Here is a 19,424-nt window from a genome sequence, read left to right as displayed (position 1 = left end):
GAGACGAGATGAGTTGACACAGTGGACTTCTCAGGGTCTTTTAGAGAGGTGCTGGAAAGCTAAGCTGGGTTGTGGTCTTCTCTCCTTCCTTGGAAGTACTCTTCTCTCCTTGGAAGTTCTCTTCCCTCCTTGGAAGTTCTCTCCCTTTTCTCTTCTTCTCCTGCAAGCTGAGCTGAACTGGGGTTCTGTCCTTCAGGCTGATTTTTAAAAACTCCAACCCCTTTTTAAACAGTTCATTCCCAACTCAAAACAATTCAAAAGTGAAACTGGAAGCAGAAAGTCCACCGTCTAACCTGTCACTTCTCTGCGCACATCTTCCCCAGTTACCAGGGTTTCTGTTCTATTTTTAACTTGTGTCATGTGACAACCAGTAAATGTTGTTGTCAAACAAGTCCTTTCAGTGTCCTCTTGATGACCCTCTTAGAAAAAAACTGGTCCAACATTTCTTCAGTTTGTCTATGAATTCCTCAAAAAATTTATTTTAAAAAACAGAAGCACTTTCATAACATTAATCAGCTGTCAGATGTGGAATTTTGAGATAAATTTATTTTTACTGATGCAACAAAAACATGTGATATCACAAAAATTTTAGCTCTTCCTGTTCCCGTGCCTTAATTGCTATTATTAATTCCTTTTCTAATTGGTGGGAACAGTCTTCTATGGCAGTGATAGAATTGAAGAGAAATCCCTTGTCTGAATAAGTATCTTGCAAGATGTTGGACCTAATTAGATAGCACAGTGAATGCAGAACAGCAATTAGTACAATACATTGAATGCTCAACTATTTAGATAAAATAGTAAGGTATAAGTCAGAGGACATCATGGTCAAACTGTTTATTGCTCTGCTCAGATCACACTTTGAATATCATTTACAGTTTTGAGCACAAAGGGACAGAAAGGAGATATTCGTAGACAGATGGCAGTTCAGAGAAAAGACACCATTCTGATGAGAAAAAATGAGAAATGAGCTATGAGAAAAAGTGGATAAACCTGGGCTTTTCAGCGTTGAAGGAGGTGACTGAGAGCTGATCTTATAAAGGTATAAATGATATTAAATAGCATGGAAAAGATAAAAAAGAAAAATTACTTCAAAATTAAAACGTGAGGGTAGGACAAGGGAACAAGTGTTTCTTTGTTTTATCTTAAGCAATACAATGAGGTACATGGATTCCAGTTCCTTGAAGATCTCTATAAGGTCTATCAACAGCTATACTAGTATATACAATACAGAGCAAACTATATACAGAACCTTTGTCCAGGGTATTACAGTGTAGAGTGACTATGGCTTCTAGTCACATGGCAACATCCTGGTATTTAGCTCATTAGCATACTGAGTTCTTAAACGACATCAACTTAAAGTGATCTTACAACAGTGGAAGGCACATTTAGGTCTGGTTACGCTTCTTCACACAAATAGCGGAATGGACTTTTGTGTATAGCTGTTCTGGAGTTATTAAACAAATCATTGGAGAGGCTTTTCTGGATGGTTGTACTAAGATGAGCAAATGCACTGCTTGCATTTTTGTTTTTTGTGATGTGTATGTGAATGCCAAGGGTCAGTTCTTCATTCCGATTGTCTCTATTTGGCCCTGGCTGATAAGAGGGAATTCTGAGCCTGGAAAGTCTGAGTCACAATCTGATGTGAAAACCTAATGTGCTATTAGAATGTCAAACAATGCATTTTGGTTTTAACTCCAGTAGCATTGCTGGGGATTATCAGACCCATCTGTAGCTCAGAACAGTCCTGGATTTGACAGAGGATTTAATATTTTCTACCTTGCTGCCTGATTTTTTGGCTTGAGGTTACATTTTTTCAGACTATAATGCCAGGATGCATTTTGGTATTTTTGCACACATTTTAGCATATAATGTTTGAATCTATTCACTACTTCCTCTGTAGCACTGTGTGTGTGAACACCCTCAATTGTATTTGGTTGTGGAAATGTCCTGTAATACTGGCGATTAATTTCAAAGAGTTTAGTGAATATTGCTATTACAGGCACAGATTGGCATTCTGCATATTGCCTCTTATGTACACCATTGCCCCAACCAGACGCTACTACTCCAGTGCCTTGCTTGCTGGCCTGCGTAAAGGTCAACTTGTTTAAAACTCTGCTGCATCTATCCTATCTTGCACTAAATCCCCATCACCCAAATCTGGTGGATCTACATCAATTCACTGTCTCCACTGCCTCAAGTTTAAAATTATATCTGTCTTGTGAAAAATAACCTACTTCAAGTGATGTTACTTCTCATTTTTAAGGGAGATTATAAAATCCATATTCCCCCTCATGTCATGCTGATTAGTATCCATCTGTACCAAAGTCTTGCTCTTTCTAAACAAGTACAACTTGAATTTATATAGCACTTCTAACACAGTAAAATGTCCCAAGATGCTTCACAGGAGAATTGTCAAACAAAATTTGATACCAAGCCACATAAGGAGATATTAGGGCAGAAAAGAGGAATGTTTTAAGGAGCATCTTAAAGGAGGAAAGCACAGTGAAATGTTTAAGGAGGAAAAGAACTGAGCCAAGCCATTCTACTGCTTTTCGAATCCATCACACCTAGAACTAACTGACTTCGTCAGCCCCTTAAAAAGATTGTCTTGTTAATAAATCAACCAATCAAATATCAGGTTGCAATCAATGCCCCACATTTGTAAAGGGTTTCTTGTTTTCCATTTACAGATTTAATAGTAGTGATTTGTATGTCTGAACAAGCATGCTTGTGAATTAGATTTAAAGTATGAACTGATTATCTTCAGCTACTTCATCAATGACATTTCCTCTGTTCGTTGATCAGGAGTGGGGCTGTTTGTTGATGGTGCTACAATGTTCAGCCCCATTCACAACTCCTCCTAAAACAGGACCTAGACAATGTACAGAGCCAGGCTGACAAGTAGCATGTGACATTTGTGCCAAACAAGTGTTAGGCAATGACCATCCCCAGCAAAACAAACAAAAGAAATCCCAGACCCTTCCTCCTGATTTTCAACAGAACCAATATTGCCATGTGCCCCACCACCAACATCTTGGGGGGGTCATTATGGACCAGAAACTTAGCTAGACCAGCTATTTTAGCATTATTAGCTACAAGCACAGGACAGAGACAGGATGGCTCATTCCCAACTCCTGAAAGCCTCTCCATCCTCAACATGGCACATCAGGAGTGTGGTGGAAAGCTTATCACCTGCTTGGATGGCTGCAGCTGCAACAACATTCTAGAGGCTTGACAGCATTGAGGACAAAGCAGTCAGCTTATTTGGCACTCCTGCCACTGGACTGAATATCTACCCCTCCACCACTGGTTGTAGTATGTACTATATCAGGGTTGTCCAACATGCGGTCCGCAGGCCAGGATCCGGCCGCCAAATGTTTCCATCCGGCCCGCGGATGTAAGCTGTTCCCGGGGCCGTTCCCATCCTCACCGTGACTGGAGATGAGAAATTTTCCATTGTCAGACCGGCTTTCCAGACATGGGACTTTCCAGCGGGTTCTGACTGGGAAATGGCTGTTTCTGATGTCAGCAGCAGCCAGCTGTGAAACTGACAGCAATCTTTTTCAAAAGAACTGACCAACCAACTGCTGATTGTTCCACTCTCTGCAACTGAGAGGGAGAGGGGAGAACAGAGAGAGAAAAAGAGAAAGGGGGGCCAGAGAGAGCAGGGAACACTGAGTGGAGAACATTAGAGACACGGGGGTAGTGGAAAGAGAGGTACTGTCTGAGAGGTAGGAGGTGGAGAGGGACAGAGGGAGGGCGGAGAGGGAGACAGAGAGGGGGAGAGAGAGAGTGAGAGACAGAGCAGGGACAGAATAATTTAATTACAGCACTGAAGGGGGCTATTCTGTCCATCGAGTCCCTGCTGGCTCTCCATGGAGCTATGCAGTCAGTTCCACTCCCTGGCTCGATCCCCGTAGCCCTGCAAGTCTATTTCTCTCAGGTGGCCATGCAACTTCCTCTTGAAGTCATTCATTGGCACCACTTCCAGCACCTTTGTGGGCAGCGAGTTCCAGGTCATTACCACCCGCTGCGTAAAAAAGTGCTTCCTCATATTCCCCTGCATCTTTTGCACAAAACTTTCAATCTGTGTGCCCTAGTCCTAGAAGAGAGGGGGGAGGGAAGAGAGAAACAGACACATGCACGCACGCAAACGCAATCACACACGCAATCTCACACATGCAATCACGCACAGAGTGCGCGAGAGGGCGGGGAGAGAGATCAAGGTCTCTCCTGAAAGATGGACATTTATCCAGAATACTCTGCATCACTACATCAAGTGTGTAGCCTAGGGTTGTTTTCCTTAGAGCAGAGAAGGCTGAAGGGGGACCTGATTGAGGTATACAAAATTATGAGGGCCATTGATAGGAAGAAACTTTTTCCCTTAGCGGAAGGATCAACAACCAGGGGGCATAGATTTAAGGTAAGGGGCAGGAAGTTTAGAGGGGATTTGAGGAAAACTATTTTCACCCAGAGGATGGTTGGAATCTGGAACACATTGCCTGAAGGGGTGGTAGAGACAGGAACCCTCACAACATTTAAGAAGTATTTAGATGTGCACTTGAAATGCCATAGCATACAAGGCTACGGGCCTAACATTAAAATTCAAGTTGGAGGAAGTCTAAATCACTGATTCTCAAACCGGGGTCCACAGCATAAAGACTTTCTAAGGGGTCTGTGAAATAAACTCTCTAGCAGGCGAGAGAGAGAAACGGGGACAGTGAGAGAGAGAGAAAGGGGGAGAAATAGAGACAAGGTGCAGAGACAGAGAGGGGGGAACAGCATCAGAGGGATAGATAGACAGGGGGGGGGACAGAGAGAGCAAGGAACACTGAGCAGGGAACACTGGAGACACAGGGGTAGTGGAGAGAGAGATGGGGGAGAGCTACAGAGTGGTAGGGGTGGAGAGAGACAGAGAGAGGGCGGAGAGAGAGACAGACACAGGCGGGGGAGAGAGAGAGAGTGACAGACAGACAGAGAGGGGAGAGTGTCATTTAATTACGGCACAGAAGGAGGCTATTCTGTCCAACGAGCCCATGCCGGCTCTCCACGGAGCTATGCTGTCAGTCCCACTCCCTGGCTCGATCCCCGTAGCCCTGCAAGCCTATTTCTCTCAGGTGGCCATCCAACTTCCTCTTGAAGAAAAAAAAACAGACAAGCTGCCCACTTTGTATAAAATTAATGATGGTTAATCATTAATCATTAATGATGGTCCCACACAAATAACTGACAAGATGTCTACCCCCAAAGCTTCCAAATACTCATCCTTTTTCATGGTGATGGCCCCGCAGCTGCCATGGTTTTCAACGGTGAATCTTGCATTTACTTTTGGCAGAAGGGGAGGGGAGGTTTCAGGCCAGCTGCAGCTGTGGACTCACAGTGAGCAAGTGCTATTATTATGCTGTCTTGCCTGCTGAATATATTTCTAGCATTTTCTGTTTATATTAATCTCTTGTTGGTTTGATTCTTGTAATCGAGGAAAAGTTGTCAGTTTGACTTACTTAAATCTTCAACTATGTTGCAATAATGAAAATTCCTTGAATGATTAAACAACACTAAAAAACTGGGCTAGGTTTGCACAGGTCTGTAAAATATTCCTGAGAATGTCATGTTCAACCGAGTATTCTGGAATAGAATTGGACAAAAGGAAACTCGTGTTTTGGGAAGTTTTTTTTTAAGATTAAAATAGTAACCTGCTTTGAGGTTGTTGAGATTGCTGTTAATCCTTCTTTGAACAATAGTTGCTTGTATTAGATGTGACCTGCGAACTGATTGCCTGATAATAGCATACACAATCTTTAACCACATTAAAAACAGTTCAGGTGACATGCACCAGAATGTTAGTAGGGTTACACTTAACTTTTGTCTCTAGTATGTCTGGTCTGTCTCATCACCTCAGATTGCTACTCCACGTAAATAACTGTTTTCTTAAAAGCATTATTAAAATACTCTTTACATGCAGCACTTTTGTATTATGTGCTACAGACAAGTGGTAAGAGGTGTGGGTGGTTCCCACTGTTCACCAACTGACTGCAATCGTGTTTTGTTCAAAATGATGAGTTAGCCCAAGTGTTTTACTTGCCAAATAAACAGCTGTGACAGGTTTTCTTGTTGGTTTAAAACAGAAGATTAACTATTTATTGAAGAATATTCATTCCCCAAAATGTTCGCAACACCACTCACACACACATTCACTTTCACATGCACTTGAAAGAGAAGGCACAAAGAAGGTAAACGGTAAGAGTTCAAGGTGTGGTAGGTGTTTGTGGTTTACGGTAAACCTGTTGAATCTTTTAAGTAGAACAGTCTATTTTAAAGATGCAGACCTGGGTTGTTTCTAGTCTTGAATTTGTTGAGGTGTTGTAGATTTCTGGTGGTTAAGATTTCAGATTGGAGGTGGCAGTCACTTTCAGTTCTCTGCTGCACCAGGTTGAAGTGTAGAATCAGCAGCAGGGCTTCTTCTTGTTTAGGCTGGGTCTTTCCACACTCCTTGGGCTGGACTCCATCTGTGAGGTTGTTGTGATCTCCCTCTCGCTCTGGAAAGTTGCCTTTTAAGGTCAAAATCTATCAAATAAGTCTTTGTTAGCTATCACATGGCCCTCTCCCCTGATGTGATCACACAATGGAACAGGATGTGGAATCCATGTCCATCCACTGATGTCTGGATGGGTATAATCCTGTATTGATGCCGCTACTTCACACTTTTTTTGTTTTGGAAGAATCCATTTAATTCAGGAATGTCTCTTGATGGTTGCAGGATGGGTGTAATTGACACCTCTTAATCTGGAATTTATTCTTTTGTCCTTTTGAGACAGCGAGACAGTTTGAATATACTGTCAAGTCAGCTGACCTTCAGCAGCCATTTTGCAGCACATTGAAATTGACTTTTCCTTTAAAAACTGGGCAAAGATTCTATATTGAATAAAGTTCATATCTTAAAAGTAGGAATATGATATATCTTTATTGGGCATGACTTATGAGTATATATTATGCTTAAATTGGGGGGGGAGGGCATCCATGATTACTAATCCATTTGAAAAGGGGTCCTTCAACCAAAAAAGTTTGAGAACCACTGCTCTGGTCAAACTATACCTTGAAGACTGTGCTCAGCTCCAGTCACCGAGACACAGATATTCAACCTCTGGAGATAGTGCAGAGAAACGCCACAAGACTGACACCTAACATCAGAGGACTGATGCCCACATGCATGAAAGAATAAGAAAAAAAGTTGTTTTCGCAACTTGTCCTGCTTCCTTCAAAGGCTTGTCTACATACAGCCCCAGGTCTCTGCACCACCTTTTAAATTGTTCATTTCAAGTTGAATTCAGACAGCAGAGATGAAACAAGGCTATTCTTATCCAGAACACCACCTAATCTCACCAGCACACTGCTATGTTAACATCCATTTCTACAGTGGTATTAAAACACTGACCTGTGACCCCACCAGGTAATGGAAGTTGAATCTTGACTGGTTTCAGGAAGTTGTCAGTTGTATTCTGTGACAAACAGAGCAAAGGACTTGCTACAGAGTCCCGATCATCTATCAGCTCGTGTAATTCCTCTACAGCAACTGGTAACACCTGTATTTAAATTTAAGGCAATTTTAGAAGTGTCTGGTTGAGCAAAAACTGGATATACATCCAACAATTACGAAACAAAGCATTCTGTTTAATGGATGGAGATGATGTTAGGATGTTTTATTCCCAGGGTTTAAAATTAAACATGAAACACAAACCTGCATTTTCACACTGCGAGACTCATTCACTGCCCCGGGTGGAAAGGTCACCTTTATGTTGGGATCCACAGAAGAGAACAGTCGGGTTCCCTCCAGGGGGACAGTACATTTATTCTCCTTCAGTCGAGAAATGATAAGGAACCAGGAGAAGTGGAGCACACTGCAGCAGGCCATATGTCGTGACTATAAAGGGAAAGATTGGTTTGCAAAAGAAGTCACTGTAAAAAGCAGCAGGTAGCATGTTAATTTAACCACACAGTAACCATATGCCCAGACACCACGTAAATCCACAAACCATTTCTACCTTAGAATTCCATTTGCCTGTTCGAGGTCTTCAACAAAAATGCAACCTCAAAATTAAAAATGTTAGATGTGTGAGTCTCTCCTGTCCAACACATTACATATATGTGCCAATTTATTCAACCTAATTTGAACAGAAATGGGAAAAGAAAGTATGCTAGGCATAATTAATTGGAATGAAAAGTATGGCCATGAGGTATCCCCTCTCTTTAACTATTGTTTACATTGGTTATTTACACAAAATTATAAATATATTATCAATCTACTGGACCTAGAGCAGTATGGGAGATAGGGATGTTATGCTTAAAGTGGAGAATAAATTTATTCTACACACAGAAGGCAAAGGTCCATCACATGTTGGCCCTTGGCACCAGCAAAGTCCTGTAACCATGGGAACTCCATTACCATGACTACCCTTGAAAAACTCTGCAGCATCAACAACACAATGCAAACAAAAATAAAAAGCTCACTAGCATCACATATCTGACCACCAGAGAAAGGCATACCACATGGCCCAAAATGGACTGTACAACAAATACCAGAAGAAACTGACTGTAGCAAACCTCCCAAACCAAGACCATATTCAAACAAAAGGAAGGATACATTCCAACAATGTGTTGTCTCCGAATGTGACTCAGAGAATGACTCAGTCCCCAAATCTGGCTGAAAGACTGTACAGCAAAGCACAAATATAGCTAACACCATACTGACCCAAAACTGCAATCATTATGAAAAATTTTAAAACTATATACCACACAAAAGTTTTTCAGATAAAATAGTGCTTAGAAAGTTGATGAAAACAATGATTATTTGTGAAGGAAACCTGCACAACTCACTGATAATTTTGACTGAAACATATGTTTCCCATCATTAGTAAAATTAATATTGTATTCAACAACTGCATCACAGTATGGCCATGCTTTCTTTAAATATTGTTTACATTGGTTATTTACACAAGGTTATAAATATATTATCAATCTACTGGACCTAGAGCAGTATGGGAGATAAGGATGTTATGCAGCACAGTGGTTAGCACCGCAGCCTCACAGCTCCAGGGACCTGGGCTCGATTCTGGGTACTGCCTGTGCGGAGTTTGCAAGTTCTCCCTGTGACTGCGTGGGTTTTCGCCGGGTGCTCCGGTTTCCTCCCACAGCCGAAGACTTGCAGGTTGATAGGTAAATTGGCCATTGTAAATTGCCCCTAGTGTAGGTAAGTGGTAGGGAATATGGGATTACTGCAGGGTTAGTATAAATGGGTGGCTGTTGGTCGGCACAGACTCGGTGGGCTGAAGGGCCTGTTTCAGTGCTGTATCTCTAAATAAAATAGTAACAAGTATAAGTCTGATCCTTGTATTTTTAGGCATGCGAAAGGACCCATTCTAAAATGTACCAATTAAATTCCATTGTATTTTTACCCTATTTATTTCTCAATCAGCGTACAGAGCTCCTGCTTTATAATATATATAAAGTTTGAGTTTATCAGTTGTAGATTATTTCCCAACAAACCTGTCGCTATAACATTTCATTTATAAGTGCATTAATATCATCATGTAACTCTGAAACAGAGCTCAGCAGCAGCCATCGCTGGCACCAACATCTGACAAAATCAGAACAGAGTCACCACAAAACCTTTTCCCAGTTATATTTACACCACCCTCGCCCGGTCTCCCTCAGCCATGCACCCAATGGGAAGAAAGAGAAAAGCAATATGTGCATAGTTTTTACAGAGCCCTGCTCCCTTGCAATACACTAACAGTCATCCCTTTCCCCCACCTGCCCCAAACAATTCGACCAATCGTGAAATAGATTTCAGGGTTGTCTTCTTATCTGAAGAGGAATCAGAGTAGTCGCAGAAAGCTTGTTCTCATTGTGATATATCTATTTTGTTTACTCACACCGATCCAATACTAACTGCTTCCACTGTCTCCCTAGAGAGTCTGTTCCATAGATCAACCACTCGCTCACTGAAATATTGTTTCCATAGATTAGTTTTGAATTTACATGCCACTTTGAGCGCAGATGGCGTCCTCTGGTTCTACTGTTCTGGACAAGGTGAATAAATTGACATGGTTGATAATAACATCTAGTCTGTTCCCAGGCTGTCTCTAACTATTATTTTGAAAGTAGAAATTATAGTAATCAAATGCAAATGAGAGACATGAATAAGCATTTAGATATTTCCTTCTGTAACATTTAGTATTTAAAGGACAATTTGGAAAAACAAACTTCCCACTTTAAATATGTTTTTGAAAATATGAACATGACCGATTAACCTCAAGGTGAGGAAAATACCTTGAACACCTTCGTATCCAAATCACTCCAACTCTCACTGAATGTCCGCATTACAACCTCTCTTCTGTGGTCAGACTGCGGAGGAACATATGGCATCCAGATAAGCACTTCCTGCCCATGCAATAGGGGAAATTATGTTAAATTAGGCAATAGTCTTGATCAATAAGTTGCTTTTTAAAGTTATGTACTATTTGCACACACTTGGATCAACAGTTTACCACAACAACCTGAATATTTGCACAATACAGGCTTGTGACAGATCAGATGTCCACTCATACTAACTGTTATCAGATCAGAAAAAGGTAGGTTCAACCCACAATTTGTAAATTGTAAATTCAACATCACTAAATTCCAAATCAAAATTTTTTGGTCAGGATTTTCCATTATTTGGAATTATAATTTTCTTTTCATCATTTTACTTCCCACACACCAATTGCCCTGCAATATAAGCAGCATTTCTATTGTACTTTCCACCTAAAAGAATATCTCAAAGCTCTTAGGAAGAAGAGACAGTAGGCACTGTGCAGGAAGTCAAATTTAGGGGACTGAAGGCACGCTACAAGAAACAGGACTGAAGCAAGCCTTGGAATGCTGATTGAGAGAGGTAGAAAGACAAAGTGGTCTTCAGTCAGAACTCCAGAGATTAAAGGAATATCCTCTGTGATGGTGAAGCACACGTAGGGGCAGGGTTGGTGCAGAAAACAAGCAATTACGCAGAGTAAAAAGAGCAGAGGGTGTGGGTTGTGGCAAAGAGTTGGAGAAACTATGTATAGAGCGGAGAGTAAGGACACAAAGGGATTTGAAGCTCGGATTAGGATCTTGAAGCAAAGAAATACTGGTGTTAAAAGTCAAAGTTATGTGGAAAGATTGCAGAAGCTTGGCCTTTTTCTGCTCAAAAACACGATCTGACCTGCAATCTTACGGATGTACATAACATCATGGAAAACATAAATCTGGAAAAATACCCAGGATCAAACTAGGTGAAAGGCAAAGTTAGAACTGCTATCAGGAATTTGTTCTACACACAGAATAATCAATATGTGGACAGTACTTCTAGATAGAGGTGAAAACCCTGGATTCATTAAAAAAAAACAACTGGATGCTGCAAAGAGAGGACTTTAGAATCTTTCAGGAAGGATGAGCCTGGGTAGGATATTGGGTCCGCAATTATTTACAATTTATATAGATGATTTGGAGTTGGGGACCACTTGTAGGGTGTCAAAGTTTGCAGATGACACTAAGATGAGTGGCAGAGCAAAGTGTGCAGATGACTGTGAAACTTTGCAGAGGAACATAGATACATTGAGTGAGTGGGCAAAGGACTGGCAGATGGAATACAATGTTAATAAATGTGAAGTCATTCATTTCGGTAGGAGTAACAGTAAAAAGGATTATTACTTGAATGGTAAAAAGTTGCAGCATGCTGCTATGCAGAGGGACCTGGGTGTCCTTGTGCATGAATCGCAGAAGGTTGGTCTGCAGGTACAGCAAGTAATTAGGAAGGCAAATGGAATTTTGTCCTTTATTGCTAAAGGGATTGAGTTTAAAAGCAGAGACGTTATGTTGCAGCTGTATAAGGTACTGGTGAGGCCGCACCTGGAGTACTGTGTGCAGTTTTGGTCTCCTTACTTGAGAAAGGATGTACTGGCACTGGAGAGGGTGCAGAGGAGGTTCACTAGGTTGATTCCAGAGTTGAGGGGGTTGGCTTATGAGGAGAGACTGAGTAGATTGGGATTATATTCATTGGAATTCAGAAGAGTGAGGGGGGATCTTATAGAAACATATAAAATCATGAAGGGAATAGATAAGATACAAGTGGAGAGTATGTTTCCACTGGCAGGTGAAGCTAGTACAAGAGGGCATAGCCTCAAGATTAGAGGGAGCATATTTAGGACTGAATTAAGAAGGAACTTCTTCACCCAGAGGGTTGTTAATCTATGGAATTCCTTGCCCAGTGAAGTAGTTGACGCTTCTTCAGTAAACGTTTTTAAAGCTAAGGTAGATATCTTTTTGAAGAATAAAGGAATTAAGGGATACAGTGAGAGAGCGGGTAAGTGGATCTGAGTCCACGAAAAGATCAGCCATGATCTTATTGAATGGCGGAGCAGGCTCGAGGGGCCGGACGGCCTACTCCTGCTCCTACTTCTTATGATCTTATGATTATGATAGCTTTCCTCATCTTTAGATAGCTTGTGAATACTTTGGCATCACTAAGTATCTCCAGAATCACTCCTTCATTACCACCTCATAATCAGAAAAAAACTTTTAACTAATACTGATGTCCTATTAAGGATATGCCACAGTACTTTAGGAATGAGCTTCCTAAGGAGAATTAAACTGTGAAAAATCAAAGAGAGAAAGGACAGAAATCAAAGATAGAAAAATGGAGCTAGAAAAGCAGAGATCCAGTTATTAAAAAATAGCATATTTTCACTGTGAGCATTGCCACAGGAGATACGCTAGTATAAGCACAATACTCTTGCACTAACATGTGTCCACCAAACTTCAAGGTGTCACACCTTCTAACAGATGAAAAACAACCTGAAGTAAAATAAAGTGTAAGCTTCAAACCTGGAGCCTGAAATTGACAAGCATCTTTCAATCTGCAAATCTCACTCACTACAATAGTTAAATTCTAAGTCATCTGAAGCTATGTTTACTCGACACCAATTAGACATGGTAGCCTCAATGGGATGACTCCATCTTAAGATCAGAATAATGTACAAATCTATGGTTTCATGCTTCTATCCTTGTAAAAGTGAATCAACCAACTTACGACAAGCAACACCACACAAAATCTAGTAATTTAGATTAAAGTTTTGTACCTTTTCAAACCGTATACCATGAGGTAGAAGTTCCAGGACCTGGCTCAGTAAGAAGTCATGATGCCTTAGTTTCACCTGCTGTGGGTCAGGGGAGGTGACGCTGCAGGTGATCACTGCCAAGGAAACTGCTTCAGGTGGGAAGTGGATTTCAATCCCGCAAGGCAACACAATGTTGCAGCCTTCAGCAGTAACAGTGAAGCTGAAACATTTCAAAACATATACATTTAATCCCAGATAACACACAACAGAATATGTCAGATTTAATCAAACAGCTGAGTGTACCTGTCTACATCGGATGTAAGGTATCGGACTGGGATTTCTTTAGGTTTGGCACAGTCTATATGAAATGAGAAAATGAGTGGAATGTCAAGTGTTGCAGAATACAATCAACTCTTGCACAAATTCTTGTCGAGCGATTTCAAGCCCTCTTTGAAAACTGCCAGCAAATATAGGATATTGCATTGGGAATATAATTTCACATTTCATTGGAGTAAATGGTCCCATAACCCATGAGTGACATCTGCAGGGCATCATATCAGTGAAGACTAATATTAAAACAGTTTCTCTTCCCTTCACTTAATGTGGGGTCCCCTTGTAGTATATACTTTCATTCTGGCTTGTGTGCAGCAACAGTGGATGGAAGTAGTCCACTAAGGTGTTCAGATGATGTCGTAAAACAAAGTTTACCCAATCTGTCAATCACATAAACCCCAAGACTGGGAGTCTACCAGTAACCCCAACATCCACCCAGTACTTCCCATCAGCTTTTCACTAAAATCCTCTACCATTTCCATTCTGCATAATAGCACTAAAAGATGAATGAAGAATGGTAGCACAAAATACCGTGTTCTTCCAATGGTGAATTAGAATGGAAATCTCATTTAGAGATTTTCCAGGATGTAGAACTTTTCCTTTACTCATTGCTGCATTAATCTTATCTGACTGTCTCGGACCCATACAAAAAATGTCACAATAAGTAAGGATTTTTGCCCCTGTGCATATTGCAAAGTATCCTCGGTTTTTCATTCACTGAGCAAGCCTCTACAGTACATAATGTGAAATGCTGCTGCTTACAATGCGAGTGGTATATGTCGCCCTCTAATGGTATGTTCAATTCAGTACTGTAAAGGCAACAATCGCAGGAAATTCAGAGCTGACACCACTATTCCCAGTCCCGGAAAATAAGCAACACCTTCAAAAAAAAACCTGCAAATTATAAAACCTACAACCATTAAAAAAGCACTTTACTTGCAATTGTTGACTGAACTCCTAAATAACCATGCAATGATTCTTTCCAATAATCTTCACATCAAACTCCTTAAGCATAATTTATTTTTGTATAACACCAAGAAAACCGCTGTAAAAAGGACATTGCAACACTAATTAAAAAGCAATGCTACTTCAAGTGCAATATTTGTCAGGACACAAGCAGATCTGTCACCCATCCTCTGCAAAATATGAGAAACCAGAAACATTTTCAGAGTGTAACTATCAAATAGACAACTATACAAGGAAGGAACTGAATGAACATACAAGGCATTGCCCAGTGTAGAATTGAGCCATACTGACCACATTGGTCCTAAGGGCAATCCTTCACCTGTGCTAAGTAAACTGATGTTACAGCGAATACAAAAATCTCCAGTGACTCTGTTAGGAAGTGCAGGTACAGCCATCAGGCAAGGACAGAATCTGGCTTGTCCAATAGCCTGTTGAGATTCACCAACTAGGCTAACTACTTGGGGGAGGCACTGAGGGTGGAACTGTACTTCAATATGAGTCAGTGGCAAAGAATAAAAATATATTAAAAATGAATCACAATGCTGAGTGATGCCACATATTGGACCACCAGAGGGTTTGCTAGATTGGAGGGCTGTGGGGTCAATCTCCTGCACTTCACTCTGTGTCAATCTCAGTCACTGTATGTGGGCATGGGTCAAGCAGAACCAGACACTTGCCTTTAATAGAGCATGAGGTCATGGATGAGAAGAAAGAAAATCAGTTGTTTATGTTCCGTGGGATTATTTCCATTCCTTTCCTAATGAATGGGTAAAAGTGTCATTGGCTGTAGCTTGGAGTCGTTATCTCCCATACATGCATCACCAGGAGCTCAGGTGTGTGGAGGGGAACAACATGGGGGGGAAGCAGGTGAAATAAATATGAGAAGGGAAAAGCCTGAGAGTGTGTGAATCCTCCCAAAGTGTTCTTTGCAATAATTAGTATTTTTAAAAGTAGGTGCTAAAGGATTCCCAGCGGTTAGTGAACATAATGTCCAGGAAAGACCCAGGTCTGATCCCTGGCCTTTGCTGAGCTAACAAGTCCCACAGCTGGGAATGTTATAATTGATCTCCATGTTCCTAGGCTGGGGAGAAAGGGACAAATAAAACCAGTAATTCAAAGTTTTCCTCTCCTGCAGCACCCAGTGACTCGGCTGCTGGAGATGTGCAAGTGGCACCTTCCTGTTTCAGTTCAAAGCATGATGATGGGCTATTGGGGTGAGGTATCAGATGACCTATTAACAACATATGAAAACAGCATTTCTTGTAAATTTTTAACATGGAGCAATTCAAAGTCGTATTGGAAAAATACGCAGCACATTTCACAGCATACAATATTGTGAGCCAAAAAAGACATTAATTTTTCTTTAGAAAATACATAAAAATACAACAAATTTTCATAAAAATGCAAAGTTGCAGGCAGTGAAGCGAAACACAAACGAATGATTTGATACCTTGTTCTTTAGGACTCTCTGGCTCCCCTATCGGATTGCCCTTCAAATGCACAAAGGGGAAATTCTGGATCTCTGGAGGGACAGAGCGCAGGCTGTTATTCTGCAGGTCAAGTCTAGACAAGTTGGGAAGGCAAGCAAGGGATGCTGGGACGGTTACAAGTTGATTGCTGTGTAGATGCAATTCCCTAAGAGACGTCAGGTTTGCTGTGTGCAGGGACATAAAGCTATGTGTCATTTATAGCTGCTGTTTAAAATGCATTATTGCCAGATCTCTTACAATACCAGCATCTAAAGTTATATCATATTACCAACACATTAAAAATTAAAACATACAAAATTCTGGAAAATGCAAGACTATTGAAGATTTATCAACAGTATGAGCCACTTTATAAATTGTAAATATAGACTGATAAACATTATTAGAGCTTCTAACCACTAATTTAGGTGTCAACACTCTAGATTATAATTTTGAATGTAAGCAGACTGATCAGATTGCTAATTTTCCATCTCGATCTTTCCTTTGAAGCACATTATGGGCACCAAACATGCTGTGACATGGACATATAATTTAAAAAACTAAAAGCGCTTGGATATTACACTGTGATGCAATTAAAATTAAATGCAAACATTTTACATGTTACTATCTCTTAATACTTTCACTAATCTTAACACAATAACCTTATGAATAATCTTACGTTAATGAGCAATTCCTAAACTCAAGGCATATCTATATTCCAGTAATTTGAATTGTTTTCCAATGAAACTCACCAAGGGAGGATGGTACCATTTTTAGTCTATTGCCTGAAAGCTCTAATCGTGTACAATTGGGAAGGTTTCCTATCTCGTCGGGAAGCTGTTCCAGTTCATTTTCCGAAACATCTGCTGTCTGAAGTGCTGCAAGTTCACCAATGCTTCTGGGTAACTCTCTCAATTGGTTTTTCATCAGTGAAAGAAAGGTCAGTTTTACCAGCTTGCCAATGCTGTTGGGCAGTGCGACCAGCTGGTTATGGCACAGCAGAAGCACGGTTAGCTCCTTCAACTCAGTCACACATTCAGGTAAAGAAGTAAAGCTGTTGAAGCTCAAATCCAAATGGCTCAAGTACCGTAGATGTCTGAACTCCACAGGCAAAGTAACCAGCAGACCACGCTGACACACACCATATTCATCTTTGAGATGGCCACCTAGTGAATTACATTTAACAAACGCCATTAGAGCATGCACAGTGTAGTGTCTCAGTGTCCAGGAATAAACCTAGGTGTTTTTGGATAGGATTCAGAGTTAGAACAATGACAGCTGCTCAGATGACTGTAACTATGAAACTAAAAAGTTAGTAGCAGTTTTCTAAGATATTTGCCTCTCTGTGTACACAATACTTCCTAAAGCTCCCTCTCATTCTTTAGAACTGCAAGCTATCAATCTGAGATATTCTTTCGTATATGAAAAGAAATCAAGAGGTTACACTGTCACATACATGTACACGACAGCAACTGTAGATAATCTAAAGAATATTTCCCGATTCAACATTTTCTAATAAGTTCTGAAATAATCATTTCTCATCGAATTGCAGGATCAGCCTGAGCAATGATACTTTCCAGATACAAAAAAAGCAATTTAAAATAACGGAAAACCTGGTGCAATCCAAGTTACTGATTGCTTCAGTTCATGTGGTATTTATAGTTATAGAAAAGCTTTGAGGTACCAGGAATTACAGGAAATTAGAAATTAAAGACACGAAGTATTACTCTATAGCAAAAACTCATTTACTCAAAGAAAATTATTAAATATCACAGGAAAAAGTTTAAAATAGTTAAGTATATTTAAATAAAACAAAAATGGAGTCAGAAGTGACTGCAATGCATTTGTATGGCTACATAACTAAATGTACTTTCATTACCTTTAAGTACAAGTGATTTCAGCTGTCTTAGTTCAGGAATGATGGCGAGTGATGGACCAATTTGCTCCTCATTGCAGTTCAGTCGTAGAAACTCAATTTGTTGCACCTCCTCTCTGCGTGTATTGTAAAGCACAGAAAAATGGCTGGTGCTGTTTGGAAACACATCTAAATTCAATCTGTTGTCTGCCAAGTACACATCTGCAGTGCCGACAGTGCCTGCTTCCCCGAACAGCAATTCCGCCATCTTTTATCATAGCTCAGCTGGGTGAGATGCATGTTCCAACATGCCGGTCAGACATTAGAGGTTTTTTGCAACAAATGTCCCTCGAGAATAGGCTGCAATATAAATAACAGGCAAAAGGAGACAGCCCTAAATTAACAAACATGTCAGCTAATTGTTTCATTGTACATCAAGTTAGGCAAAACAAATTATTTTGTATGTGCATTCCAGTTTTCTTCCCTCCTCACGTGAAGGTGCTGACTCATAGTGGGACACAGTCCATAGCTTTGCAGTAATTTGGCCATGGGGAGACAGGACAGGCTATTCAATGAAGAAAGAAAGTCCAACTCAATCCTGTCCTCCTCTGATCATATACACAAAGTGTATATATATGACAAAGAGAGATTTGCATTTATACATGGGTCAAAATCCTGGAACTCTCTTCCTAACAACACTGTTGGTGTACCTACACCACAAGGACCATAGCGGTTCAAGAAGGCAGTTCACCATGACCTTCTCAAGGGCTATTAGGGATGGGCAATTAATGTTGCCCTAGCCAGTGACGCCCACATCCCACAAATGAACAAATAAAAAAAAGCCCAGCCAGGACAATGCTTCGGCTAACTGAGATTATCCAGATCACCCTCGTTAGCAGGACATTCAAAGCCATCTTGAGGCATTCGTAAGTGGAGACCTCCCTCCAGTAGATAAACACTGACAATTCCACCAAAGAGAGGTTTTGGGTTCTAAACTTTGGACCTCATTAAAAACAAAGGGGATTGAGAGAACCATGTGACCATCTCACCAGGTTGTGTAAAACTAGGAGTTCTGTTACATATGAGAGACAAACAGTAACTGAGACTGCAGCAGCAAAAAAGGCTGTGTGCCTCCCTTTCTCTCTCCAGAAAACATCAAGTTTGAAAACCGTCGTGACTGTGCAGCCTGCAGGCCTACAGAGACCAGGGGAAAGAAGCCACCTACAAGACTGCCTCCAAGAAAACCCTGAGCCAAGCGGGCCAGCCACAAAGTGAACTTTGACCAGGCAAAGACTTCAAGAATACAACTCCAGCTGGAAGACCACCGAATCATCCAACCTCAGATTTAACTTTTATTTATTCTGGATGTTAATCCAAATAAAAAAACCTACTTTCCACTTTGTAATCTATTTGTGTGGGTCTGATCTTCGTGTGAATGTGTGCGTGAATGTGTCGCGTATTTTTTTATTAGTTTTAAATCAGGTTTAGCTTTGAATATAATAAACTTATCCCTTTCTTGTTTAAACTCAAGAAAACCTGTCCGATTGGTTCTTTCATGATCATATTAAAGGTAAAAGGTAAAACACTCATGGAGGTAGTAAGCACAACCACTGTTTAAAAAGGAATAAATCCTGTTGCGATCAAATAAGAGGAATGGCTAGAGCGGTGGCTGTG

General features: G+C 40.7%; 1 protein-coding gene across 6 annotated transcripts in view; it reads right to left on the bottom strand.

Moving 5' to 3' along the window:
* Positions 1 to 19,424, bottom strand: part of pidd1 (p53-induced death domain protein 1) — a 127,425-nt gene that overhangs the window by 92,192 nt on the left and 15,809 nt on the right. For all 6 annotated transcript variants that reach the window (XR_010976339.1, XM_068046028.1, XM_068046026.1 and 3 more), the window contains 8 exons: positions 17,775 to 18,110; positions 16,648 to 17,061; positions 15,880 to 16,083; positions 13,434 to 13,488; positions 13,152 to 13,350; positions 10,327 to 10,437; positions 7,736 to 7,918; positions 7,433 to 7,580 (listed from right to left, as the gene is read on the bottom strand). Coding sequence is in view for 5 of the 6 variants with exons in the window: in XM_068046028.1 (XP_067902129.1) it covers positions 7,433 to 7,580; positions 7,736 to 7,918; positions 10,327 to 10,437; positions 13,152 to 13,350; positions 13,434 to 13,488; positions 15,880 to 16,083; positions 16,648 to 17,061; positions 17,775 to 18,018 (1,558 nt within the window). In the remaining variant the exon portion in view is untranslated. The remainder of the gene's footprint in view (positions 1 to 7,432; positions 7,581 to 7,735; positions 7,919 to 10,326; positions 10,438 to 13,151; positions 13,351 to 13,433; positions 13,489 to 15,879; positions 16,084 to 16,647; positions 17,062 to 17,774; positions 18,111 to 19,424) is intronic.

The sequence above is a fragment of the Heterodontus francisci genome, chromosome 14 (assembly GCF_036365525.1).
Source record: "Heterodontus francisci isolate sHetFra1 chromosome 14, sHetFra1.hap1, whole genome shotgun sequence".
In the NCBI taxonomy this organism is placed as follows: Eukaryota; Metazoa; Chordata; class Chondrichthyes; order Heterodontiformes; family Heterodontidae; genus Heterodontus; species Heterodontus francisci.
This window is presented reverse-complemented; position numbering and strand designations above follow the sequence as displayed.